This window comes from Cavia porcellus, unplaced genomic scaffold (genome assembly GCF_034190915.1).
Source record: "Cavia porcellus strain 051 isolate PalLab524CR breed Dunkin Hartley unplaced genomic scaffold, mCavPor4.1 scaffold_32, whole genome shotgun sequence".
In the NCBI taxonomy this organism is placed as follows: domain Eukaryota; kingdom Metazoa; phylum Chordata; class Mammalia; order Rodentia; family Caviidae; genus Cavia; species Cavia porcellus.
In genome coordinates this window covers 35,470,646-35,497,419 of record NW_026947515.1, presented here as the reverse complement: position 1 = coordinate 35,497,419, position 26,774 = coordinate 35,470,646, and the positions used below count along the sequence as shown (strand labels likewise).

At 41.2% G+C, this 26,774-nt stretch overlaps 2 protein-coding genes and 1 long non-coding RNA gene across 9 annotated transcripts; 1 reads left to right on the top strand and 2 right to left on the bottom strand.

Moving 5' to 3' along the window:
* Window positions 1–472: 472 nt before the first annotated feature.
* Window positions 473–14,550, bottom strand: Derl2 (derlin 2). 4 transcript variants are annotated; one of them, XM_003466303.5, is made up of 7 exons: window positions 14,343–14,548; window positions 13,486–13,551; window positions 10,816–10,889; window positions 9,380–9,473; window positions 8,382–8,577; window positions 7,984–8,074; window positions 473–977 (listed from the first exon to the last, which is right to left on the bottom strand). In XM_003466303.5, the coding sequence occupies exons 1-7, from the start codon at window positions 14,433–14,435 to the stop codon at window positions 872–874; spliced, it is 720 nt and encodes a 239-aa protein (XP_003466351.1). In that variant the 5' UTR covers window positions 14,436–14,548; the 3' UTR covers window positions 473–871. The 4 variants fall into 4 exon arrangements, with proteins under 4 accessions (XP_003466351.1, XP_063098236.1, XP_023419341.1 ...); XM_063242166.1 differs by having other exon boundaries at window positions 13,486–13,568; window positions 14,343–14,503; XM_023563573.2 differs by lacking the exon at window positions 14,343–14,548 and adding an exon at window positions 14,082–14,237.
* Window positions 14,551–14,774: 224 nt separating this feature from the next.
* On the top strand, window positions 14,775–20,523 carry Mis12 (MIS12 kinetochore complex component). 4 transcript variants are annotated; one of them, XM_005002147.4, is made up of 2 exons: window positions 14,775–14,947; window positions 18,605–20,523. In XM_005002147.4, the coding sequence occupies exon 2, from the start codon at window positions 18,641–18,643 to the stop codon at window positions 19,259–19,261; it is 621 nt and encodes a 206-aa protein (XP_005002204.1). In that variant the 5' UTR covers window positions 14,775–14,947; window positions 18,605–18,640; the 3' UTR covers window positions 19,262–20,523. The 4 variants fall into 4 exon arrangements, with proteins under 4 accessions (XP_005002204.1, XP_063098239.1, XP_013004260.1 ...); XM_063242169.1 differs by lacking the exon at window positions 14,775–14,947 and adding an exon at window positions 14,954–15,524; XM_013148806.3 differs by lacking the exon at window positions 14,775–14,947 and adding an exon at window positions 15,516–15,652.
* A 2,824-nt stretch (window positions 20,524–23,347) lies between these two features.
* LOC111755735 (uncharacterized) lies at window positions 23,348–25,470 on the bottom strand. Its single transcript, XR_002790301.2, has 2 exons — window positions 24,977–25,470; window positions 23,348–24,887 (listed from the first exon to the last, which is right to left on the bottom strand). It is a non-coding gene; the product is annotated as an uncharacterized LOC111755735 (long non-coding RNA).
* Window positions 25,471–26,774: the final 1,304 nt, after the last annotated feature.

The following is a 26,774-nucleotide window of genomic DNA, read 5'->3' as shown; positions in this document are numbered from 1 at the left end:
AAAGGCCAAGGAGGAACGTATGCCTATTGCTGCCAATTTCTCTTCCCAGTTTTCCAAAACTAGCAATTACTAGTGTCTTCTTCAGTATTTCCCACTGGAAAAAACCAGGCACAACAAATAAACATGCCAGATTAACTTTCTGCTTACAGCTGATTTTTCTACAGTGGAATTCCTCCTGCTAATGAAACTGCCTTCCTTTTTCTTTCTCCTTTGTGGTCTGACTTGAAGTTTCTCAGTTCCCAAGTGGAGACCAAATTATCTGAAGGACAGAGATAAATATTCCTACTGCGGCCAGCACTCTGAATTAGCAAGATGTATACAACCACAGTACATCAACCACGTATTTCCAATCGTGAAATGAAATTCAGTTAAAAACTTTGTAGATGTGGAAGAGCAGGCATATAAACTGCTCTGAATTTAGAGCAACACAGGAGAGCTAGAACACATAATTTAAAAGATCACACATAAAAGCTTTAATACAGTGAAAGAGAGATGGAATTCAGTTTTATTTTGTCCTCTCTGAAACTTCCATTACACCATGGCCTCATCTATCAAAGAAGAGGAAGGAAAAGGCCTGCCTTACACCATCACAAGTACTCATGTACTTGTTAGGAGGCAGCAGGATAACTGTTTCTCCAGTTTTTTGGCTCCAAGAGATTACACTTTCAGTACCAGTGTAGTGAGGAAGCACTGGCAAAACGCTGGAAATATCTTCTGGATTAGTCAGTGTACCATCCTGTAAAGTGCTTCTGGAGTTAAAATCTGTCAAGCTGTCAAAAGTGTCCACACTTTTGCAACAAAGGATAAAAGAATCCCAATGTGTAATTCACTGAGTCTTTCCCAGCTGGGTCTCATTACTGGCAAGGATGCTTTAACCTCCAAGGCGCTGGCCCTCACCCCAGGCAAAGCCTCCAGGACGTTCTTCAGGTAGTGGGTTATAATTTGGGTCTTCATCTGGTGTATCAAAAATAGTCCTCCTTTAAGACAGGAAACAAATATAATTAAGTCCTAGAATCATCTTAGGCCAAGTATTATAAGGTCAATTTACTCCCACAAGTCTGCCACCAATGGACAAGTATTAGATCTGCCTGCCAAATGAAATTTATCATACCTTACAGATGTCTACAGTTAATTAAGATTTACAGTAACTTTTTTCGTCTTTTTCTTTTTTTATCCGTACCAGGGATCGAACTCACGACCACACACTTGCAAGGCAGGCACTTATGCCGCTGAGCTAAATCCCCAGCTCCAATTTACATTAACTTTTAACTCCTGTTTACTACAAAAGCACATGTTAACTGAACAAAAAAGGAATATAGATGAACAAAATATCCAGAAGCCAAAAAAAAAAAAAAAATCCTGCAACCTAAGATAGCTACTGTTGATACTTTATTCTCCTAAAATTAAATGACTGCGATTCTATAAAAGTTAGGTCACACTTCTCCTGTTTTACAACTAGACTTTCATTTAATTTATCATGAAGGTCTCCTCTTCACACAAGTGTCCATCAATAGCTAAATGAGGCCAGGTATGTTGGTAAATACCTTTAATTCCAACACTCTGGGCAACTGAGGGAGGATTAAAAGTTTAAACCCAGCCTAGGCAACTTACCAAAGACCCTGTCCAAGAAAACAAAACAAAACGAAAAGAATAGAATAGAAAAAAGAATTAGGCAGGTCAGCACCCCACATATAAGGAGAAAAGGACATTCATTCCAACATATGATACAAGACGAAAGAACAGAAGCACCTTGATGGCATTATACTAAATGAAGTCAGTCACAAATACTGCATGATTTTACTTATCTGAGGTATCTAGATTAATCAAATTCGAAAAGATAGAAATAGAATGGTAGCTGTCAGGTACTAGGATGATGGAAAAGTGGGGAGTCATTTAAAGGAGAGAAGAGGTTCAGTTTTTGAAGATTTCTATGAATAGTAGTGATGGGGCACAACAATATGAATATACTTAATATCACTGATATGGTCCTTTAAAAATGGGTAAGACTATAAATTTTACATTAAGTACCATAATTATTTTAAAAATTAAAATATCCCAAGAAAAACTACGACAGAGCATAGAGATACTAAATGTTCAAAAGACTTTTCAGCTACAACTGTGTATCCATCAGGGACCTGGCCAAGATCCCCCACTGCCTGTGTGAGGGGTCCAACAAAAGGATGAAGTAACAAACGGAGATAAATGGGGGGGGGGCGGCGGCGCACGTGCTGGGAAGTCAATACCTCAGGATGGGCAGAGACAGACACTAGGAGCTAGTCACTATTTATTGGGTGCATATCTTAACTGGAGGGATTATCAGATGACTCAGAGACCTGATCTTTATGTTGATGAGGATGGTGGGGGTAGATGGCAGGTTAAGGAGTTTGTCCTTTCCCCATGGTGAAACTCTATTTTTATTACTGCTGGGTTCTCAAGAAACCAGGATTTTTTTTTTTTTTTTTTTTTTGTCTTTTTCCTTTTTACCGGTACCAGGGATCGAACTCACGACTGCCTGCTTGCGAGGCAGGCGCTTATGCCGCTGAGCTAAATCCCCAGCCCCGAAACCAGGATGTCTTAAACTGGTTCAATCTTGCCCTGGGGCATCACAGCATGGTAGTGGTGGGGGACTATTGAGGCTTCAACTGTGCCTGCAGGCTCAAGGAATTATGTTCACTAGCCAGCCTGCAGGCAAACCACTAGGCCTCAGACAAGCCAAAATCACAATTTAATTATGAAATGATTTTTCCTCAACAATTATACAGAATGGTCCTCAATATACATTGATTCACTATCTCATTAAAAAATGAACTATTAAAGTAGCATCCTCAATTAGCACTATTTGTAAATTTATACTGGAGTCAGAAAAAAATGTATTTCTAAATGAACTTTAACTCAAACAAGCATATCATTGGGCTTAGGGTATAGCAAAGTGGAAAAGCATTTGCTTAGCATTTGTAAGGCCTTATGTTAGATGGCTCAGTAGTGCAAAAAAAAAAACCCCAAAACAACAAAAAACAAGGCCACCAATAGAGAAATGGGCAAAGGATGAGCAGATAATCCAAAAAGGAAATCCTTAATGTCAATAAACATGAAAATGTATGTGATTGTGGCCTGGCATGGTGGCACATGCCTGTAATCCCAGCACTTGGGAGGCTGAGGCAGAAGGATTATTGCAATTCAAAACCAGCCTGGGCTGGGTTACAAATTAAGTTCAAGGTCAGCCTGAACTGTATGATGAAACCCTGCCTCAAAAATCCAGCCCCCGCAGCCAAAATGTATGCTTGCACAATAACCAAAACAATGCTTTTTATTTTATTTTTTTGGTCTGAGACAGGGTTTCACTGAGTAGAACAGACTGATCTTGAACTTCCAGCAATCTTCCTGCCTCAGCCTCCTGAACGTTCAGTTTACATGCATGTACCACCAGGTCGAGTAGGAAGCATTTTAAAATCACAGAGCCCTCCTAGTTATCAAACATTAAGGGAGGAAGAAAAAAATAGGTGTCCATGGAAGAGAGTGGAGTGTTAGTGGCCCGGACAGAACAGAAATGGGAGAAGTACACTAATATAAGGAATCAAGGGCCCCCCAGGTTATGCAGACATGGAGGTGACCTGATAGGATGCCAGTCAGTGGTAGGTGAGGTGGGCATAACGAAGCAACATAGACGAATTTCAAAGACACATAACACATCGAATAGATGACTTATTTATACAAAAATATATCCGTACTGCATGAGTCTATGCATGAGGTTGTCGAACATGTAAAACTAATCTACACGTGTCCATGCTAGTATACATACATATAATCCTGTTATTTCACCATGAGGACCCAAGAATGTCAATACTTGACTAGCAATGAGCACATCTAGCATCCAGATCTTGGCTTCTAAGTACTGTTCTTTACTAAAAAGCAACCAGCATCTGAAGAAACAGATGATTTTAGAACTAGGTCAAGAAGAGCCAGAACATCCTATTGGGCCAGAAGTAATAAAGTGCTTAAAATAATGATGATGATGTAGACATATTTAAAAGCCTTAAAAGATAGCATTAAGTGGTTTCCATTAGCCAGATGAGACACCTTATTAATGATAAAAGGTTATAAATAAAATATAAAACCATCAATCTGTGCACATGTGAAAGAGGAGGGATATCTACATAATCTTTTTTTGTTAGTAGGACTGAACTCATGCCAAGCAAGCACTTAAAACACTGAGCTAAATCCCTGGCATCTGTACAATCTCTTTTTATTTTGAGACAGGGTCTTGCTATGTAGTTTTGGCTGGCCTTGAATTCACTGTGTAGCCCACAGTGGCCTTGGTTTTGCATGGATCCTCCTGTCAGCCTCCTGAGTGCTCAGATTACAGGTATGAGCCACCAAGCCAAGCTAGTCTCTGTCTTAAATCACTTTCTGGTCACTAGACCAAAATATCAGACATCCACGACTTAGAGAGGAGAGGTTTATTTCAGCTCAAGCTTCTTAGTAGATTTAGTACATTTTTGGCAGGAAGGGTGAGATGAAAGGGTCTGGCAGAGAAAAGCTGCTAATATCATGGCAGTTAGGAAGCTGAGACGGAAGGGAGAAGCTAGGGAGGGAGACACACCCTGTCTGGTTATACCCCGGTAACTTGTCCCTTCTGACCAGACTCTACCTCTGAACCCACTAGTGGATTAATCCATTGATATAATACAGTGCCCTGACCTAATTATCTTCTACAGATTCCAACTCTGAACACATGAAGCTTTTGGGAGACATTTTAGGTGTAAAGTGTAACAACCTCCAAGTACTTTCCCAAAAAATACTCAATTCCAAAAGGAAAAAGCTTAATTACAGTGAGAAACCTGGCAGATACCTTAATCATACAAAGTGATTACCATCACTTGGACAAATATGATGAAATCCTATTTAAGTTGAAATTCTGTGCCAAGAGGTTGCAAGCAGAACACAATCATTTCTCTTACATTCCTGCCAAAGATGCAAACTCTGTATCTAAATACGAGAGAACATTAGTCATTCTGTAAAATGGGCGCACATCTATGAAAGTCAAGGAGATCAGCTATTCCAAATAGAAGGCAACTAACTACAATACCCGAATCATTATTCTTTGCTATTTATAGCAAAATTATATATTTATGTTATATAATGTTCTTTAGACTATTATTAGGACAACTGACCAAACTGAATAGGGTCTGAGATGTAATGCTTAGATCCTGATTGGACTATGTATAAGAATATACATTAAGGGGAACATCAAGTTGCATGAATAATTTATAGTGGTGGTAACCTATGGCATGTGTGCCACAACAAGCATGCAGGCTGTCTTCACAACAGCCAACTTGCCTCAGCAGCCGAGCACTGAATGACAGCTGTTTTCTAAACTAAAGCCTCAGTACTCAGATATAATTGCAGTGCTAGCACTTTGTAATAAATGAGTTTTGAGTTGCTTGGGCCCTGGATCTCTAAAAGGTTCACCATCACTCTTCTAATAGTTAAAGGTTTAAAAAAGTCATTTGTATACATGTTGTTATGGATTAAGAACTGGTGGTCAACTTAACGCCAGTTGGATTACATCAGCATGGCACTGAGCGAAGATGCTGCACCTGAGGAAAGCCACCAGCATGACTAGGTGGAGAAGGAGGAGGGTGTTGTTACGTTGAGGCATTGTGGGTTCTACGAGTTACTGTTTGAGCCACTGGTTCTCCTGGAGAAGCTCTGGTCCTCACATCGAACATTAATTCCTGGCTCTGGAGGGGAAGACGTGTGCTGCTTGGTCTCCAGAATTTGTCATGCTGGCTTCTTGGCATGTTCCCGACTGTGCTTGTCGTGGGAGGAGCTCGGGGCCTCCAAGTCGCTGAGGATGGCTGTGGTGCCTTTCAGGACATCCCCGGTCTTTGTTGTGTGTGTGACTTCTCAGCTCCAGCATAGAACCCTCATCCCACCAGCACAGCTCCTTCATCCTGCTGGCATGGACTTTGTGGCTTCCACCGCTGACCTTTGAGCCTTCCCGGCACGGATCCGTAAGAGACTGGGGTGAGTCCTTCCTGTGGGCTCTGGACCTCCAGTTGGACTCGTGAGAGGCATTGTCATGACATCTGGATTTTCATCTGGACTCATGTGGGACATTGCTGTGGGATTTAGGCCCTGACTAAATACTCTATGTCCTTGGTGTTGTGGATAGATTTCCTGCATTTTCTTATGTTAACTCCTGGTGACCATTATAAAAATAATAATATGAACTCCATGTCCTGATTCTAATTGTTCTCTGCACAACCCCTAACTACAACACATGTATAATTTTTTGTAACTCTGAAATTTTCTCAAGTTTTTTAAATCATAAAAAACAATGAGACACTACCTTATAGTTTCAAAATAGGAAATAGTAAATAAGGGTTTGATAAAAGTATAAAGAAATCAATTCCTAGACATTGCTGGTAGAAATGTAAACTTGAACCATTTTGGAAAGTATTTTAGTAGTAATTTGAACAGTAGTTCTACTTCTGAGAATTTATGCTTTAAAAATAATCATAGATATGTGCAAAGATTTGGCTACAAGGAAATTTACCACTCCAATTATAGAAAGGAAGAGCAAAAATTAATGTCAATGTCCACCAAAATTGGACTTGTAAAATTATGCTAAGTCCGTACCATGGATTATCATGTGGCTTTTACAATTTTGTAGGACATTTATGATGGGAAAGTGATCATGACATACTAAGCTAAAAAGGGTATGAAAAGTCACACTGATTGCAGAGGACTGTATACATCAAAGTGAACAATGGTAGCCACTGCTATGCTATTATGAATGATTTTACTTTCTCACCTATCCTACAACAAACAATGGGTAGCAAAAACTCGTATTTTCCTCTTTAAATGAGCCCTTTTTGAAAAACTATAGTAGTTCGCAAAGACACAGAATTGTGGAATAGAAAAGGGTCTTACAATTCAAATTCCTAGCTCAGAAAACTGAACCGATCAAGATACAATATAGTCAAATGCTGCATGTCAAAAAGAAAACTGGAAAGAAGTGAAAAAGAACTCATCATATTCGAAACACATACATACTGTATTAGTCAGCTTTTCACCATCAGTGAAATAAATACCTAACACATGGTAATTATTAAGTTTATGGGCTAAAAGCCCAAAATACAATGTAGTCTCCACTACACCGCACCTTGGCTGCATGCCTATAGCACAGAGTAGTGCTCTGAGCTCAGGCAAGACTTGGACTTAGCAAGTGACTAAATCTCAAATCTGAGGCCCACAAGAGCTCGGTGGTGCCAGGTCAGCTCCTTTTATAACTCTCTCCAACTACTAAGGGGTCACATGACCTAAGAACCTCCCAATATGCCCCAACCTTAAAAGTTCCACAGCACCTCCCAGTACCACCCTGGGAACAAAGCCTCCAACCACAGCAACCTCTGGGGCTATACAATTACATCATATCCAAACCACACCACACACCCCTGACTTCTTCTAATCACAGTGGAGACCAGGGGCAGTGTTAAAATCAAACTGCAGGAAAATTTTAAAAACATATATCCACCAAGAATTCTATGGCAAGCTGGGTAGTGTCACATTCCTATAATCCCAGCATTGGAAAGGCTGATGGAGGAGGACCATGAGTTCAAGCCTAGTTCTACCTAGGTTTTAGGACTGTGTCTAAAGTCCCACTAGAAGCTTCTCTAAACCTGGACAGCACCTTTCCTAAAACCATAGGCTCCTTCCTAAGATAGATTATGGTTGCCATCCAGGTCAATAATAACCAAGTCACCTCCACGTCATCTGAGGCCATTAATCTCTTTTGCCCCCATCTTAGAACTGTCTACTCCTACCCAATTCAAGTGTACCTCATCTGTAATCAGATTATACAACCTGCAAATATTGACTGACCTTAAGCTACGTGTACCAAAAGCTGTAAAAATCCTAATGAAATGCAGATCACGGTCCTGTCATATTTTAGACATGGAACATGGGTCAAATACTCACAAAATAGATGGCGTTTTCAAAATTCTTATTCCTCCAGGCTGATTGGGAAATACATCTTCCAAGAAAAAGTATATGTGTCCAACTGCAATACCTACAGTCAATCAGAAATAAAGACTGACGGAGAGGACTCAAATTTTGATGGTACATGAAACTACCAACATAAACTGCTTATATTTAAGACAAATATCAGTGAAACTATTAAAAATTAATGAATTAATATTGTAGTCTTTAAGATGTAACTATCAAATAATCCTACAATAGCTATATATATATATATATATATATATATATACACACACACATACATACATATGAAGCACAGGGTAAACATGAAAAAATATTGACAACATAAATTTATAGGGTAAACCAACAGAAAAAAGTAGCATTAAGACTCTTACCCAAGAGGTCCACAATGATTGAGTTCCCCAACAATAAGGAAAACCCCATGAGCACCCAGGGCAGAAAAGGGGCTTGGAAGTTGAGAAGGCCAAAGAAGTTCATGCGGACATATGGGTTCCTTCGGCTCCACACGTAGACGAGCATTATTGTAAAGGCCTGGCCCAAGAAAACTAAGCTCACAAATAAACCAAAAAGCTAGCAGATGGCATTAAGGAAAATACCAATATTGAAAGCATAATAGGGAGGATTGAGACTTTACAGCACTAAAGATTGCATTCCAATGAAAGTTTGAATTGGGGAGGCTAAGTGATCACATCTTTGGAGTATTAGGGAAAAAGTCCGAAGACAATTACTTAGCGCAGCAATGGCGAACCTTTTAAGAGCTTTCAATGACAACAAACAGTGCGCTGCAGCACATGTGCCATAGGTTTGCCACCAATGACCTACAGCAACCAGTCAAAAACCTGCGTAGGTGCAATCATCCAGATTAAAGCTATCTGAACGCACCAAGTGACTACTTTTGTGAAGCTCTTCTTCTTTGGCAAATGTTAATTCCTAATCGTAACAGTAAAAGCTCACTCACCATTAGCACCTTTACAGATGAACAATGTTAGCTGGAACAGTACCATCTTGTCAGATAGTCCTATATCCAGGTCTGTTATGCACAACAAAACTGAATCATGTTTGATAGTGATCACACATCTAACTTAGTTTACAGGTGATGTACACTCATCAACAGTGATATAACTGAATAACCCACCTGGGTTAAAAGCTCCTGTGCCTTGCTCACAGTGGTGGAAAGACATTCTTGGAAAGCTGTCACAGAAAGTCTGCTGGAAAATAAATGGTAATGCCCTGAAGCTAAAATCTGGAGGTGTGCTTTTATCTGTTTGTTCAGAGTATCCAGCAAATCATAGGAGACAGATAAAAAGCTTTAGGAAGAGACATGCTGTTCTTTAACATTTTCCTGTATTTGTTCAGTTTTTTTCAAGGATACAGTCATTAAGAATCCACCAAAAAGGAACATAAATACAAAGTCTGCTGTCCGACCTCGGAAAGAGCCTTCTTCTAGCATTCGACAGTAACGATATCTTAAGTTCCAAGTTAAGAAAATAAAGAAAAGTAAAATTTAAGCTCTTAAGTATACTTGGACTTCACATGATTCATTTCTGCATCAATGTCTGAGTGGTGCTGCTAGGTTTGAACTCACTATACGACCCAGGCTGGCCTCCAACTCATGGCAGTCTTCCTGCCTCAGCCCTCCCAAGCACTGTGGTTACTAACATGCGGCACTATGCCTGACTACACCCCCCCTTTTTTACTAGGTATTTTTAGGGAAGGTCAAGACTAGCACCATATGGCTGAGGAACTAATCTAGATGCTGCATAAAAATACTTTCAATCACTTTAAAATTTTTTCCAATTTGTAGAATTGTCTTTACCCTAAGAATTTGGAAGAATTCTCTATATAGAAGCCTTGTGTGATAAGGTACTTTTCCATACCGGGCCAAGTTATCATTTGTATAACTCAGTTAATAAAGACACATTACAATGAAAAATCTTAATGCATTATGTCTACTGCGATATAAACTGAACTGTAATGCACTTTACTTCTGGGGTGAGGACTGAGGAGGAATACTGTGCTCGGTGGTCAAAACCACATTTGTCCAGACCAGGCCCTACTTGTCTTTCAACACACTGGAACAAGGCAAGTCTAATGGATATTACGGCACTATCTTTTCAACCGGTAAAACCAGCAACTAAAATTCAAGATCTCAGGTCTCTATCCCTCATGAACTCATTTTCAAAGCTGCTGTAAAGCTGTCAATTATTATTATTATTGATTTTTTTGTTTTTTTGGTACTAGGGATCGAACTCATGACCTTGTGCTTGTTAAGCAGGCACTTACACCACTGAGCTAAATTCCCAGTCCTTTTGGTCTTTTTTGAGACAGGATTTCCTATGCAGTTCAAGCTGGCATTGAACTCATTTTGTAGCCCAGGCTGACCTCAAACTTGCAGGGATCCTCCTGCCTCAGCTTCCTGAGTGCTGGGATTACAGGTGTGGCCCACCACGCCTGGGTAAAGCTATCAATTAAATTACCACTGTATTCAGGTTGTACCTTACCATTTTATACTCTGAATGTTATTTTACAAGTATATTTCAAGTTTTTACAAGTTATTATACAACTATTGTACAAGTATGTTCTTCCTTGATTAGATTTGTAAGCAATTTAAGGACAATAATGATACTTTTTTATGGTTAGAACTTCCTATGTAAGCAGCTACAAACACTTTCAAAACATTACAATATGACCAATTACTTTATGTACCACTGACCTAGAAACTATAATTCGGCACCAAAAATAACAGGATTAACACTTTCACTTCCTGTGACCCTAGTTTTGATGTTGATTCTACTTAATAAAGGATACAGAAAAATCATGTTAAATAAAAAATTGAATCCAACTGGCCCAAAAAATAAGAAATTTGTGATTAATCTCCATATCTGTAGGAAAAAAAAAATCAAGAGAAAGATGGATTAAATATATTACCAGGAACATTTCCATATTTTTAACATTTCCATATTAAAACAAAAAAGACACCCTAATTTGTAGAATAGAAAATAGTGCTTTTACCTATGAAGTATCAAAATCTAATGAGTCCACAGATATAAGACAAAACTTCAAGGATCTAAGACAAATACTCAAATCCTAGTCTGAACAGTCAACTTTCTATAAGTAAGGCTCTAAGAGTCCAATTGGGAAATAAAAAGGGATTCACATTCATGTTGGGCACCCTAATATCCTTAGCTACTTAATCCATCTACACCCACAACTACTTGCACTGGGAGAGTTAACATTTTAAAGTATCAAACATATAATCTACTTTCTTACAACCTTAAAAATCCTGTGACACAAGGAAGCAGATATTATCATTCCCATTTCATATAACTAGACTACTTGGATAACTTTAAACAGCTTGCCCGAAGATAAACAGCTTGCAGAGATCCCGATCTTGAATCTAGAATGCCTAACTTCAAATACACATGCAGTATCTTTAAGACTAATACCAGGCATATTCAAACCAAGCAAGTCAGCAAGAAGCAACACCTTGATGGAGCCACAGCAAAGGCCACATGCATACTGAAGGAAGAAGGTTGTGACAAGAGACTAGAGAACAGCTTCATGTACCATCAAATCCTTCAGAATCAGTAGCTATTAAAACTGAAACAACTGTACATATTAATTGCTCCCAAGATTTTAGAAACCTCATCCTACAGGATTTCCCCCAAAATAAGACCAAATCCTGTATCAAGTTTTGCTCCAAAAGATGCAACAGGGCTTATTTTCAGGGCATAAGATCTAATCAAGACCTACATTTATTTTTATTCATGTACAAAAATCTACATTTATCCAAATACAGTCATGTCACCTTTCTCTGGAATACTGTCATAACCCTAACACCGAATTCTGGCCTGAATTTCTTTTGACTTCATTTCCTATAGAACCAGTGGCCCCAATCTCTCATGTTCAGCAACAGAGATCTCCTTAAATGAGCATTGCTTGTCCATATAGCCTGCTCCTACTGCACTGGGAACACAGCTGTCACTGATTTTATCCCATGAATTCTTCACTCAAGTCATGACCTCTTGCAGGCAAGTCTCCACAAAGTTTCCATTTGGTCACGTGTTAACTGAAAATTTATGAGACAGGAGTGGCACACAACAGCTAAGGATTATGCTCCACACACAAGTGATGAAAAATTGCCGGTATCAATATTCAGAAAATATTTATTTCACAGTAGTGCATTAAGTATGTCTGCTAAAATACATAGCATGCTGAATTATAAAGACTCATATCAGACACACCCACATCCATTCATTATCAAGTGTACATGACACTTTGTGTGTTGTGTCTGTATTCTGACTGGTCATTTAGCAGTAAGTCTTGAGTTCAATTGTTTACATAGGTGTATACGTCTTGTCCAAAGGTGCTGCTTGGGTATTTACATATACTTGATTACAATTTACATTGTCACTATTAATTATACATTATTATTTTACAATTCAATATGTGTGTCCTGTGTTGTAACAGACATACTAAATGCATCTGTCTGGCTGATAATCTTACTGGGCTTATTTTGGGGGTAGAGCACACTGAAAATTATAGTATGCTTATTGTCCAGTTAGATTTTATTCTGGAGTAAATGTGGTGGCTAGAACACAAAGATACAAACAACTAATCGCAAGGAAAGACCAAAGACAAGAATGAGGCAACATAAAAGCTGCATCATGTAAGATGAACTGGATTTCACTAAGTATAAGTGAATGCAATGCATTTGAGAAACAAGGAACATCATGTGTAAGGGAAGAATTACTGGTTTTAGGATCTCTCCACCACAAAGTCTATATCGTCATCCTGGAGTAGAAAGATATGTTTCTTTTAGCATTTTAGTCAATGGAAAACACTATTTTCCCCTGTAATCTAATAAACCAGCATATTGTTTTAGATGTTGGTCTTTCAGAGTGGTGTTAGTATGGGCTGATCTCTGGAGAAGGATCACTTTAATTTATTATTATTATTATTTGACACCAGAGATAGAACTTCCTGGGCAGCTAGCTGGTCAGTCTCCTCTCAAACTACAACACGAAATCTTTATAAGTGATTCCTCTCAAAACCATATAGCAAACTTTAAAAATAAAGATTCTAAACCAGGTGTGGCTTCATACACCTGTAATCCCAGTATGAGAATTAGTATTTCGAGAGGCTGAAGCAGGAGGATCGTTGCAAGTTTGAGACTCGCCTGAGACACAAAGTGAGCTCAAGGTCAGTCTGAACTGCTCAGACCTTGTCTCAAAAGACAAAACAAACAAACAAACAAACAAACACAGATTCTAAATTTTTATCTTCAGTGATTCTGATCTGACATACAGTGAAGCACTTAAAAATCTTTTCAAAGTTCCCTGACTCTAAAGCATCTTTACACCTCAACAATAAAACTAGTCAAAAGTCGCCAATTAATTTTTTTAAAATACTACATGACAGAATTTACTATAAACAACAAAAACAGGAAATATTAACCAGTTATGATGGATTACTTACTTGAAAGTGTTTAAAAATTAATTCAGGGTTGAAGTACAACTGAAAAGGTGTGATCAATTCCAACTGCTGAAATAGAAAAAGAGCTGCTTAAAGCAAATCAATCAAGAAATAAAATTTTGCCATTTACAACAAAGGTTGGTAGGTGTAGCGGTTTCTTGTAACTTTAAGCCTTTAAGATCACAGACAAGGTTTGTAACGAATTCTCTACAACTGGTACAATTATTTGTATCTTTAATACCTAACACACAAAGTTTTATCCTGCAATACTTGAGGATGATATGAAGACATGGGAAGCTGGCGGGTGGTACTTTAAATACAGGGCTAGTAAAGGGAGACAGTTGCTACCAATCTGCCCATCACGTGGGCACCACCTGGGACAGCTGGATGAAGCAACACAACTCGCTGAAACAACTGAGCCCCTGCCACCATTGGAGCTCCGTGCCGCCAGCCTGCCCCTTATATTCACAGGCTTATTTTAATATGCTTGTCTTTCGATAATTTCCAGCGTTGTAGCCTCCACACACAAATCTCCTCGCTTAGCGAATTCTGCTTTCTTTAGACACCACGGAAAACCAGACAATTGTTAGAGCTCTTACACAGGTTTCTTGGGTGGGCGGCTCCCGCTTTAGGTTAGGATTTCCTCTCAGCGACGAACCTGACTCAAGAAGCAGCCCACCCTTCTCAGGTCACTGGATTAGCACTCTTGGGTCCATTTCGAACCTCAGAGTTAGCCCCACACACCTCTATCCACCCCTCAGACCAAACCCTCTGGGCGTTCCCGAGGCCCAATCCCCAGTTTGCTGAAGAGTCAAACACATTCAGCCCGGAAATTAGAAGGCGGCGCAGAAGCTGCTCACCACAGCCGCTGTGGTGAGGACGCAAGCGGTGGTGTAGGCGCGGCTAACCGGTGGAATCTGTAAGTACTCCAGCCTCAGGCTCTGGTACGCCATCTTCCCCACCGCCACCTACCAGCTCCCCTTCCCCTTCCGCCAGTATGCTCAAGCGGCGGGGCGGGCTCAAACGCCCCTACCTTTAACCTACGGTAGCTCTGTTGTCCAGTCAGCGCCACGAAATCAGCCTACCACCAATCGCTAGTGCCCTAACGAACGCTTACCCACCAATGACGGGTTGGATCTCCGTAGTGCCCCTCCCACTTACTTCTCCACCCATCAACACAGGGGAAAGGAGAGAAAGTACCGGTTCCTTCCGCCAATCCCCGCAGGCCACAGCTAGCTTTCGTTCCCGGACTCTTTCGTCACTAAACCACGTACCCCCGTTGACCCAATAGCCAGCCAATCAGAAACGCGATAGCATCCCGCCTTTGCTTCTTTTGCGTAGGCGCTTAATCAGTTGGAATTTTGAGCACTAGCTTCAAGGTTCACTTCTGGCGGCTCGCGGTTGCGTGAAAGGAGGTGGAGAGAAGTAGTTTGTGGCCAGTTTCGTCACCTTTGTGGTCGCTACGGTAAATGCCGCGGGGCCGCATTTTCTCTTAAGGATGAGCGCTAAGAGGCGGGATTGGGTGAGGCGTCATCCAGAGGCTCCTGAGTGAGTTTTTGGGTTCGCCTCGCCAGTGGGCCGTTGGCCCCGACTTAAAAATCCCGGCATGCAGCGGGGCCGCAGGGCCGGACTGGATCCCAGAGCTGGCTAGAGGCAGCACCTGCTCTGCGGGTTCGGGGTCCTGCCCACTTCAGTCGCGGACTATTTAGCAACTAAACCAAGATGGCCTGGGGGCGTTTCCCACTTTTAATCTCAGGAACTCCCAAGTCTAGCAGAGAAAACTGTACGATGGAAACGGACTAGTCGGGGCCGACGAAAGATCCTGATGGGAACTCAAAGAGGCGGTGTGCATGTCCTCAGGGAACTATATTTGAACTGTTTCCCCAAGTTTTGCCTCCTCCGGAGAAAGGAAACAGTTCGATTCGGATGGGAAAGACTAGCTTGATGGTGCCAGAGGAAGCTTAAGAAGTTAATACTTAGTTCGCTGACGTATAAAGAAATAATGGGAAAAATTTAAAACAAGGAAATGTCCACCAAGTCTGGTAATACAAAAAAAGAAGCCACGTAAAAAGAGTGATTTTTCCCCGGTATCGATAAAAAAAGGAAAAAGACAAAAAAAAAAAAAAAAAAAAGAGTGGTTTTTAAAAAGATAAAAGGAGTTTAAGACCAGGTTAGTAAAGTATGCCTATAGTAAGAGAGTGGCTTATGTCTTGTAGGCTCTAGGCCAGAGGAAGCAGAGGAAGAATCTTACAGGATAAATCTTAACAACCTGTTGAGAAACAGTGCTGGTTTTATTACTTATCGCAGTAAGGGAGAACTCTACCTCAACAGAGTGTTGATATCTCATAGGGAAGAAAGACAAAATTAGAATTTTTTTTGAGAATTGGAAATTTGGTTTTAAAGTAGTTCGTTTAATTTTAGGTTTGGTTAGAATTGGTTACATATTTGCAAGACAATCTAGAAATGGTTAAAATATTGAGGCAAAAATTTTAAGAGTATTGTAGAGTACAGGTGATTATTTGTTGTTGATACTGCTTTGTTTTGTTGTTTTGAGACAGGGACTCGTTATGTAGCTCAGGCTGCTCTTGAATTTTACTATGTAGCCCAAGCTGGCTTTGAACTCGAGGCAGTCTTCCTGCATCAGTCTCCTAAATGCTGGGATTACAAGCATGCCTATGTTGATATTTGCAAAATGACAGTGAGAAACAATTTTGCATTTACTAAATGGCAAAAGTTAAAACGTTGACTAGGATCAAGCACTGGCAAAGATATGGAAAAGAAATTATCTTGTGCTGCAAGAGAGGGTGTAAACAACCTAAGTGTTCTGGAGGCGCTTGTGGCAGTATTTGGTGAAATAGTGTGAGTAGACTGTGGCCCAGCAATTACTCACCTGTGAAAATACCTGACAAGCCTCTAAGGAGACGTCGCAGAAAGATATTTGTTACATTTTTGGTTGCAAGATGCTGGGAGCAAATGAGGTATTGTCACAAGAATAGACAACGTTTGAGATATATCTGTGATAAAATTGATATTAATGTTTTTGTCAGAACCAGTGAAGTAAAATCAAGTATAATATGAAATGATCACAAACAAAATTGTAAAGATACATTATAAAACTGTATTTTTAAAGAATGTGTGTAACGCCTATCTAAAGATAAAGATGAGCATTAAAAATAGTAGATTAGGGGCCAGGAGTTTAGCTCAGTGGTGTGGGTGCCTGCTTGGCAGTCATGAGATCATGAGTTCGATCCTTGGCACCAAAAAAAACCAAACAACAACAACACCAAACCCCAGTAGATTAGGTTACTTCTAAGGATGGGAGATGTAAAGTGAAGAATAAATTAAGAGAAGACTTAACATGGGCCCAAAAATAGAAGTATTATTAAAGTCAATTATGCCTATGTAAAGTACTTAAAAAGAAGACCAGAGAATAATTAGTAAGACTCAAGTGATGAAGGCCTTTGTAAGCCATTTTGCAAGAGTTTAAATTTGATCCTAGAGGCATAGAGAGTTGTTGAAGTAAAAATTCTGCTAACCCAGAAAAATCTTATGCAAAGAGAAAATAAAGCAATGTTATTGAATAACATAGCTAGATTACATAATGATTTTACAAAACCAAGAAATTTTACTTTATACCGCCACACAGTTAAAACCATTCCATTTTAAATAGTTACATACATAAATTTTCAATATTAATAGCATCCTGTCTTGTAAGATTTCACTGCACTATTTGCTGCAATTCTTTCCGGAAGTTCATCCTAAATTTTATAGCAGTTTGTGTTATCTACATTTCTTTAATTTGAAGGAGTAATAAAACCGTCTCATTTCTATAACAAGCATATGGTCCAGCTAGGGCAAAGATGCCAAGTTAAGCTCCCACAGTGACAGGGATATAGAATGATAATTTCCTAAGTGTTTAAAATAAAAAAGGATGACTCCCAAACCCTTAAAAAAAATAAAGAATTGTAAAACTAGTAATTAGCTTGTTTATCTTCTAATTAGGATTTTTTAAAAAATCAGATGGCATAGTTGAAAGACGAGGAAATAGGAACTGGTGTGGTGGCATACTCCTGTAGTCCCAGCACTGGGGAGGCAGGAGAGTCATTTGCAAGTTCCAGACCAGCCTGGGCTACAGAGTGAGCTCAAGGCCAGCCTGAACTGCATATCAAGACCTTGTCTCAAAAAGACAAACGAAAAACAACACAAGGGAATAGAGAATACTTATAATTGGGTATATAAATGATAGATCAAAAGGTTTAAAAGGAATAGGGAAAGAAGTGAGAGCAAGAAAGGATTAGATTAAGATACAAGGTGTGGGGGGCTGGGGATTTAGCTCAGCGGCATAAGCGCCTGCCTTGCAAGCAGGCAGTCGTGAGTTCGATCCCTGGTACCGATAAAAAAAAAAAAAAAAAAAACGAAAAAGACAAAAAAAAAAAAAAAAGATACAAGGTGTGTAAATGACAGCTGGAAGAATAACATAAGAGGTTGTGGTTTTAAAAAAGGAGCTATTAGGGCAAAAAATGATAAATGTCACATGTGCCATAGCTAACTGTTCGTCACTGAAAGCTCTAGAAGGTTCCAGGCTGGGGATGTAGTTCAGTAGTGCAATGCCTGCCTGTAAATACAAGGTTGTGAGTTCGATCCCCACTACCAAAAAAAATGTAAAAGGTTCACCATCACTGATCTTGGGCATCAACTAGCTCATCTGTTTAAACTTCATATTTGTCCAGGATAATAACAGTTTAGAAGTGTGAGCCAGGGGCTGGGATTTAGCTCAGCGGCATAAGTGCCTTCCTTGCAAGCAGGCAGTCGTGAGTTCGAGCACTGGTACCGATAAAAACGAAAAAGAACAAAAAAAAAGAAAAATAGAAGTGTGAGCCATGTGCTTAAGTCTTGCAGTAATGAGAGTAGAAGAAATAAATGATGGAAGCGGGGGAGAGCGTCTAGATGGGGGAGAGTGCCTCAGACAGGGGAGCTTTGGTATCTTTTTGTGAACAAGTAAGGTGAAATAATATCAGATATCAAGGAACACAGGCTCTTTTATTTTTTATTTTCTATTATAATATGATTTCTTCCCTCTTTTTTTTTTTATCCAAGTGAAAATTTTTTTTTATATTTGCAGGTTTTTTCATAGTTGAGAATAACCAAGTAAATCAAGATGTCTGTGAATCCAATGACCTACGAGGCCCAGTTCTTCGGCTTCACACCACAAACTTGTATGCTTCGAGTCTACATTGCCTTTCAAGACTACCTATTTGAAGTGATGCAAGCTGTTGAACAAGTTATTCTAAAGAAGCTGAAAGGCATCCCAGATTGTAACATTACCCCAGTCCAGATTCGTAAATGCACAGAGGAGTTTCTTTGCTTTGTGAAAGGACATTTTGATAGTCTTTTTGGCAAAATGGAGCAGCTATTTTTGCAGTTGATTTTGTGTATTCCTCCAAACATCTTACTTCCTGAAGATAAATGTCAGGCGATGTATCCTTATACTGAGGAAGAATTCCAGCTTCTCCAGAAAGAAATCAAAGAGTTAAAAGAGAAATATAAGACTGAATTATATACTAAGCAAGCCCTTCTTACAGAATTAGAGGAGCAAAAAATAGTTGAGGCCAAACTTAAACAGACCTTGACTTTGTTTGATGAGCTTGAAAATGCTGGCAGAGATCATGGGACTAGTGATTTTAGGGAGAGTTTAGTGTCCATGGTCCAGAACTCTAGAAAACTCCAGAATATTAGAGACAATATAGAAAAGGAAAAAAAAAGACAGAAATTATCTTGATTTATGTAAGGTGAAGAGTTTGTCAAAAAGATTTTCTCTGCTCCCTCTCTTGGGTTCCACATCTTTCTTGTTTTTATTCTATTTGCCTGAAGTGTCTGTGTACTACCATGAACTAGTCTTAGAAAAATCTGTTCATTAGAGACCTCAAGTAGTTGAGAAGAGACTCTTAATATAATGACTCACTTGACAGCAAATTCAGAGAAGTGAATCTATGACCAAAGATACTATGAATTGTACCTATTGTGACCTTAATCCTTTTGGCTCATTTTTTGGATTAACTAAATGCCGGTTTGTCCCTGATTTGTGAATCAGTTCTAGGAAAGTGCTTAAGTCACATTTGCTTTGACAAAGTCTTATACATCTTTGACAAAAATATACACTATAAAAGAAAAAAAAGGAGCAGTATCTAATCTTTTTTTGCTTCAATATAATCTCCCAATTATTTTTACTTTTGCTTCCGTGGTTACTGCTTTGCGCTTCCTAACAGTCCCTCACGTTACCACTGCTTTTGCTCTTCCACACATCCTGGACTCTGAACACTGCACCACTGTACACTAGTGCACCATATAAGCACACACAGTGCAAGTGACAGTGTCCAGCAGGCCTGTGAGCTACTTCTGCGGTTTTTCCACATCTAGGAGTATTTGTAATGCATGGTCTGTTCATATCTGAAAGTTTGCAGCTCATGTTCCTAAGGTGGGATTTATTACAAGTAAAGGCATCGCCTGTCACGCTGCATGCTATAATCCCAGCACTCATGAGGTTGAAGCAGGAGGATTGTGAGTTAAGGCAGCTTGGGCTACGCAGTGAGTTTAAGACAGCCTAGTTACAGAGAGACCTTGTTTCAAAAAGGAAAAAAGAGTTAAATAGGCAGCTGCTTCGTTAGGCATTACATTGTAAAACATCAACAGAGTGCTTGCTCTTGTCCTTTATGTAAGGAAGATAATAATTAGTAAAAGAAATATCAAAAAAAAAGTTGTGGCCAAGATGGTATCATATGCCTATAATCTCAACACTAAGGAGGCTAAGGCAGAATGATTGTGAGTTCAAGGCCACACTGGGCTACATAGTGAATGCATGGCCAGTTTGGAGTACATTGGGAGACCCTAACAAGCAAAAAAGTATTTGTTTCCAGAATAAATCTTTTCTATGAGCAAAGTCCTGGTAATGTTAAGCAGTTTACTACTTTGGAATCCAGTAGAAGACCTTGGATAAAAAAGAAGCATGTGATATACCCAATAATGGAATTTATATATACTGACTTTGTTTTTGTTTTTTTTTTTAGTGGGAACGGAACCCTGGGGCTTTGTGCTGAACTAATTCTCTTAGTTGCCAAGACTGTGCTTTAATTTGGCAATTTTCCTGTCAGCCTGGATTATGTCATAATTCTTTCCATTCTACCTGATTGGATTTTTCTGCGTCAAGTACCTGGTTCCTTCACCTATATCATTATTATACTCAGTTGCCTTAAGAACCTTAGTACTGCCTTCGGCATTCTAAATATCCAGCCCTGTGTTAGAAATGTAGTTCAAAGGCTGAACATGGTGGTGCACACCTGTAATCGATCACTTGGGAGGCCCAAGCAAGATGGTTGTTGGACGTTTGAGACCAGCCTGGGCTACAAGGTGAGCTCAAGGCTGCCCTGAACTATGCATGGTCAGGATATGGCCAACCTGAGAACAAAGAGATGCCTCAAAGGGCAAGATAAGGTGATAGCCGAGAACATCTGGCTCCAACCCAGTTAACAAAATAGAGATTGTACCTCAGGCCTTTCACTCCTGTAGTGAAAGTCTAACTGGAGACTTTCTCCTAAGATTCTTCTCCTAAATTAACATAAGATAGTTCTCCTAAATTAATATAACCTGTCACTTGGAAAAGTCCTTGAACCACTCCCAAGATCCTGCTCAGTTTCTGTGTGTTCCATTCTAACCTTCCTTGTTTGAAAGGTAAGTACATAACTGGCTGTCCGCGACATTCTTTCTTAGCCGCCAGAGTCTTGAACTCTGTAGAAGTTTTGTAGGATTTTGTAGAACTCTGTAGGGTTTTGATCCTCCAGAAGTCCTAAAATCATACCACTTAAAAAAAAAAAATCATACCACTTGTCTCATATTTAAGCCTTCACTGTACACTCATTTGGGAGATTGGGTGTCTTGGCCAAGTCCCTGATACTTGAAAGATTGGGGCAGGAGGATCACTGTCTTTGAACGCAGCAGTCAGAATGAGGAGTCTGCCTCAACCTCCTGAGTGCTGAGATTAGGCATGTGCCATCATGTGAACTCTTGCCTTTTGACCAAAGGTGGGCGTATGGTAGTACAGAACATAGTGCATGCTAAGTATTTACTGCATCAATGGGCTATATCCCCAGCACCCTAGAACAAAGCAACATGGCAAAGTCCCAAAATGTGAACACTTTTACGGTCAAATGCTTAAAAAGCTGACAGTTAATAGCAAACGGACTTGATATTTTGGAGAAGGGAGCAATCACCAGGAAATACTTGAATAATGGGACATTTATGGCCACATAATGTGGGACACAAATGATAAAAATTGATCAGGCCAAACGATGATTAAGGATGGTGTGGGAATAGTAGAAATTTAATCAAATACTACAAAACAGGCTGTCCTGGAGCTCTGTGGAGTCAGAAGTTATAAGGAAAGTGAGCAGGTATAAGAAAAGCCAATAGAGGATGTGGGAAGTGTTTAAGTCTTTATTTATTTATTTTTTGTCTTTTTCATTTTTATCGGTACCGAGGATCGAACTCAACCACCTGCTTGCAAGGCAGGTGCTTATGCCGCTGAGCTAAATCCCCAGCCCCGGAAGTGTTTAAATCTTGAGACTGAGGTGACCTCAAGTTGAGGGTAGCATTAATGGGGTAAATAATGGAAGAGGAGAGTGCAACACTGGAGAGGTGGTAAACATTTGGGAAGCAGTGTGATGAACTGGAAGAAGGGATAAAATGGGTCTCTGTTTTTGTGGTGCTGGGGATCCAACCCAGGGCCTTGTACATGGTAGATGCTCTACCAGTACACTACATTTCCAACATAGGGCTGGGTATTTAAGAGAATGTTTAAGCCAGTGTTAAGGTTGTAGAAGCAATTGAGTATAATGATGTAGTTGAAGAAACCAGATACTTGTCTGAATTTGGGGTAGAAAAATGGAGATCCAGGTTAGGTAGAATAGAAAGGGTAATGATATTGTGGAACCATAACATGTTGATGGACCAGAACTTTGATTCTGGAGAGATTAAACAGAAGGATATTAGGGGATTATATTCTAAGAAAGTTTTTGAATGGTTATAAAATGAGAGCAGAGAGATCTCATCTGTTGTAGCCCTTGAATTAGAATACACATGCAGGGCTGTGGTATGGCCCTGGCTTGGCTGAACTGAGAATGAGGAGACGGGCAAGATAGGCCACAGCTGAGGCCACCTGGAGACTTTGGATAGTTCTTAATTAGCATCAGCTGTTGCTGTGAGGAGTCCTTGAACCCCCTCCCCAAATTTCCTGCGTTTTCCACTCAACTTGTTGCGTTTTTCACTAAACTCAACTTGTTCTGATTAAATATGGGCTGTCCAGGGTCAATTAGCTGGCCAGCAGAGTTACGAGCTCTGCAGAGGATTTTTGTCCTCCTGTAGCCCTAAAGATCGTGCTGCTTGTCTCATTCCTTTGGGCCTTCACTGTGCACCCACTTGGGGAATTGGGGATCTATGCACAGACCCCAACATTCATCTCATGAGTAGTAAATAATGGAATCAAATGGAGAGCAACAGTCATATTGGGAATCATGTATTGGGAGTTGGTGGGAATCCATACTAAAGTTTAGTAAATCCAATAGCTAAGATTAAAAAGTGGAAAACAGGTATTGTAGTCCCTTTTGACATAATGTGGAGTTACTGTAAACTGCTATAAAGTGCAGCCTGACATTGAGAAATGGGGTCTCTCATGTGCCACTAATGAATAGAGGGTTGGGGCTGGGGATTAGGTCAGCAGCAGAAGCGCCTGCCTTGCAAACGTGGTCATGAGTTCGATCCCCAATACCGATAAAAAAAAAAGGGTCAGCGTATCAAAGCATGCAGTAATGTGGGGTTATGGGGGGTGAGCATTTGGAAATGACAAAGCCCTATTATTGTAAACAGCTTAGAAATAGTGTAGGCAAAAATAAATAAAAAATAAATTTAAAAAATGAAAAGAAAAAAATAGTCTAGGCTAGGTGAACCATAGAGCAAATTTCAAAGCTTGTTTGGACTTTCAGAGTTTACTCTGGGCCAGAAGTTAGGGCTGCGTACTGCAGAGAAGTAGGTAGTCCAGTGATGACAGATGTGCTATTAGGGGACCGTACTATTGGACTGGTAGTGAGAAACTGATACTGTAAAAGATGCCATTAAGGAGTTTCTGGTGGAGGGAGATGCTGTGCCTCAGAATCTATAATGCACAAAGTCCATTTTGAAGGGATATTGGGGAAATACTGGGGTAGTGGGTATGATGGCACACACCTGTAACCCCAGCGGTGAGTCTGATGCAGGAGGATTACAAATGTAAGCCCAACCTGGGCAATTTAATGATTTAAGGAGGCCCTATTTAAAAATAAAAAAGGGGGCACTGGGGGTTTAGCTCAGCAGCATAAGCACCTGCCTTGCAAGCGGGCAGTCGTGAGTTCGATCCCCAGTACCGATAAAAATGAAAAAAGACCAAATAAATAAGGGCTATGGCTGAGGCTCAGTGTGAAGCCTGTGAGTCTTCCCAGTACAGGGGGAAGGCAAATAGGTAAAATTTGGAGCAAACTACAAGTCTGACAAGGTGCATTGCGCAGAGTTGTGATTTAGATCGTGTGCTCACAGATGGGTCTTTTGGAAGGTGATAGGGGATGGTAGCTGAGCTGCTGCTGTTGGAGGTGGGGCCTGTCAGAGGACCTGGGTAACCAGAGAATGCTCTGGGTAGGTTACATATTTCTGCTTTGCTTCTCAGTATACTTTCTGGCCACCCTGATGTGGAAAGCCTTCCTCTGCTCAGGCCCTCCCATCAGGTTTTTGCATCTTGGAGTCAGCTGGCCCTACACTGTTAACTTTGAGCCAAAATAAACCTCTCCTCCAAGTTCTGGGTGTTGGGTATTTGTCCCAGCAACAAGGGAAGTGACTAAGATTGGTGGAAATTAAGGGATGACGGATACAGAGACGTCAAATGTAATATACTCCATTAGCAATAACACAATTACAGGCATTTCCACAAAGTGTATATAGTATTAAAGCGCCACATTTTTGGACATTTGACATTCATGAATAAACGAAGAAGACCGATAAGGCCAAGGTGGGTTCTGCATTGTACATTACAAACCCCAGCAGGAACTCATTATGGACGTCTGTCTCCTGGTCCCTTCATGTTGGTTCCCATAGCTCCAGAAGGGCTCCAGTTATAAGGAAGCCCTCTAGAGTCTGTCCCCAGACACCACCCTTCCACGCTTCCCAGCCAGAACCGCCAGTCTCATCCAGTGGAGCATGCGAGCTTGGCTTGTGTTCCAGAGGTCTGCAGCCACAGGTCCCACAGGGTCAGGACACGTCCTGAGCGGGGCTTTCTGGTAGAACAGCTCCTTTGTACTGGTCTTGAGTTCATCTGGCAGCGGCAACAAAGCCTAAGGTAGAAAAAAAAAAACCCTCACAATCTGGATCAAACTCAGAGCCCTGTGGGCCACAGCACTCAACAAACGCAGATGCCGCTCACCTAGCCCAGCTCCAGCAGAGCCCACCGCGTGACCAGGTTCTCCGAAACACAGCCGGCTCCTCCTGAGGGTAATGCAGCATTACGGGATTCCAGCACAGTTGGGCCCAGAGCACCGACCCTTCCCACAGGACATCTGGATGACTAGGGCCCAGGTCTGGCTCATCCTTTAATGAACAGAAAGTTCAGCTTGCTCTGTGCTCCCTAAACAAAATGCGGGGCTCTCTGCTGCGCATGACCCCATATCACAGAGAAAGCGTACAGAAACATAACCCTAGTTATAAATGGATTCAATCATACCACGGATTTCTAAACGTTAGGTCTGTACCCCACCCCTAGCCGGCAGGTGCAAAGAACACATTTCATTTCCGACAGACACGGTATTTTGGACCTTTTTATGAATGAACAATTAGCAAAGAGCCACAACATAGAAGAAAAAATATAGCATCAAGAGTTAGACGAAGAGAGTGCAGTGCATCTGGAAAGCAAAACCACCAAGCCCCTCTCTCATCCTCACTCGCGCGTTGGCCCTGCTCCTACCCCACCCTCAGCCAGCTGTAAGTGAATACAGGTAAGGATGCAAGAGGTGATGGAGAAGGTGGTGGCTGCATAGATAACGATGGAGAGGTGCGGGAAATGGTGGAGGTAGCAGCCTCGGTCCAGGGCAGTCTGTTCCTCTTTGGGCAGGGCGCTCGCGGCAGGCCTCGGGGGTCGCTGGGCGCGGGCTCCCTGCCCTTCCCGCCCGCGGCCGACCCCCGCTTGGGCACGCAGGGCCCTTCTGGAGGAGGCCTGTCAAACAGGCCCTCGGATTCAGCATCGGCACCGCGCACAGGCAGAAGGGGCAGCGCAGTTCTGGCGCGCGGGCTGCGGTAGGGTCTGTCCTGTCCGCGGGCAGGGGACAGCTGAGCGCGCAGCTAGGCAGACACACCGCGCTTTCTGTCTCCAGGGTGCAGGGCGGAGCCAGCGACCAGGCCCTCTGCAGGGCTGCTGAGCCCCTCAGCGGAGAGGTTGCATCCTGCAGCCCCGGCTTCCTCCCGCAGCCTGTTGCAGCGGTTGGTCTTCTGGCCTTGCAGATGCCTGGCCAGCTCGGAAATCCTTAGCAGCTATATTTGTCGTCAAGGCAACCAGACTGGCCTCGGGCGGGGTAGGAGGTACCAGCCACTAAAAAGTACCCCAGGCAGGGCTCACTTAAAAGGGGACGTGGCACGCAGGAAGCCGAAATGTGGCCACAAAGCTCCCAACTGCCTGCAATTTCTCAAGAAGAGAAACGTTTGCTGATAGCTTTAAAAACTTTTTTTTAATACATGAAAAAACAATCTTGTAGGAAACTTGAAATTTAGAAAGTGGTATAAGTAAAAACAATCACAAAGCGTCACACAATCTCCAGGTCAAGAAATCGCACAATTAGTGTTGGTCCTCCTTTTCTGCCTGTTCATCTACGCTGTGTCTATACATCCCGTGTTCTTTTCATGGTCTGTACCTACAAATGCAGGACTCCAGCCTTTCGTGCATCTCACATATAATTAGGACCAAGACCCTCCAGCCATCCTTTTAACGTGTGCTCATTTCTTCTCCCTGGCCTGTTACTGCGCAGGCTTCTGAGCACCACCGTTACCTGGCAACCCCTGCTGTGCAGGAGGTTCTGAGGCTAATTGGTGCACTCTTCTTTTGGGTTCTAGCAGGTCGAAAGGCCCACTAGCAGACCCTATTAGTTGCAGCAAATCCAACTCAAACTGCCACGAGGCAGTTTGGGCCTCACTCTCAGGTTCCTTCAGCAGGAACCAGGATCAAGGTGTCCAAA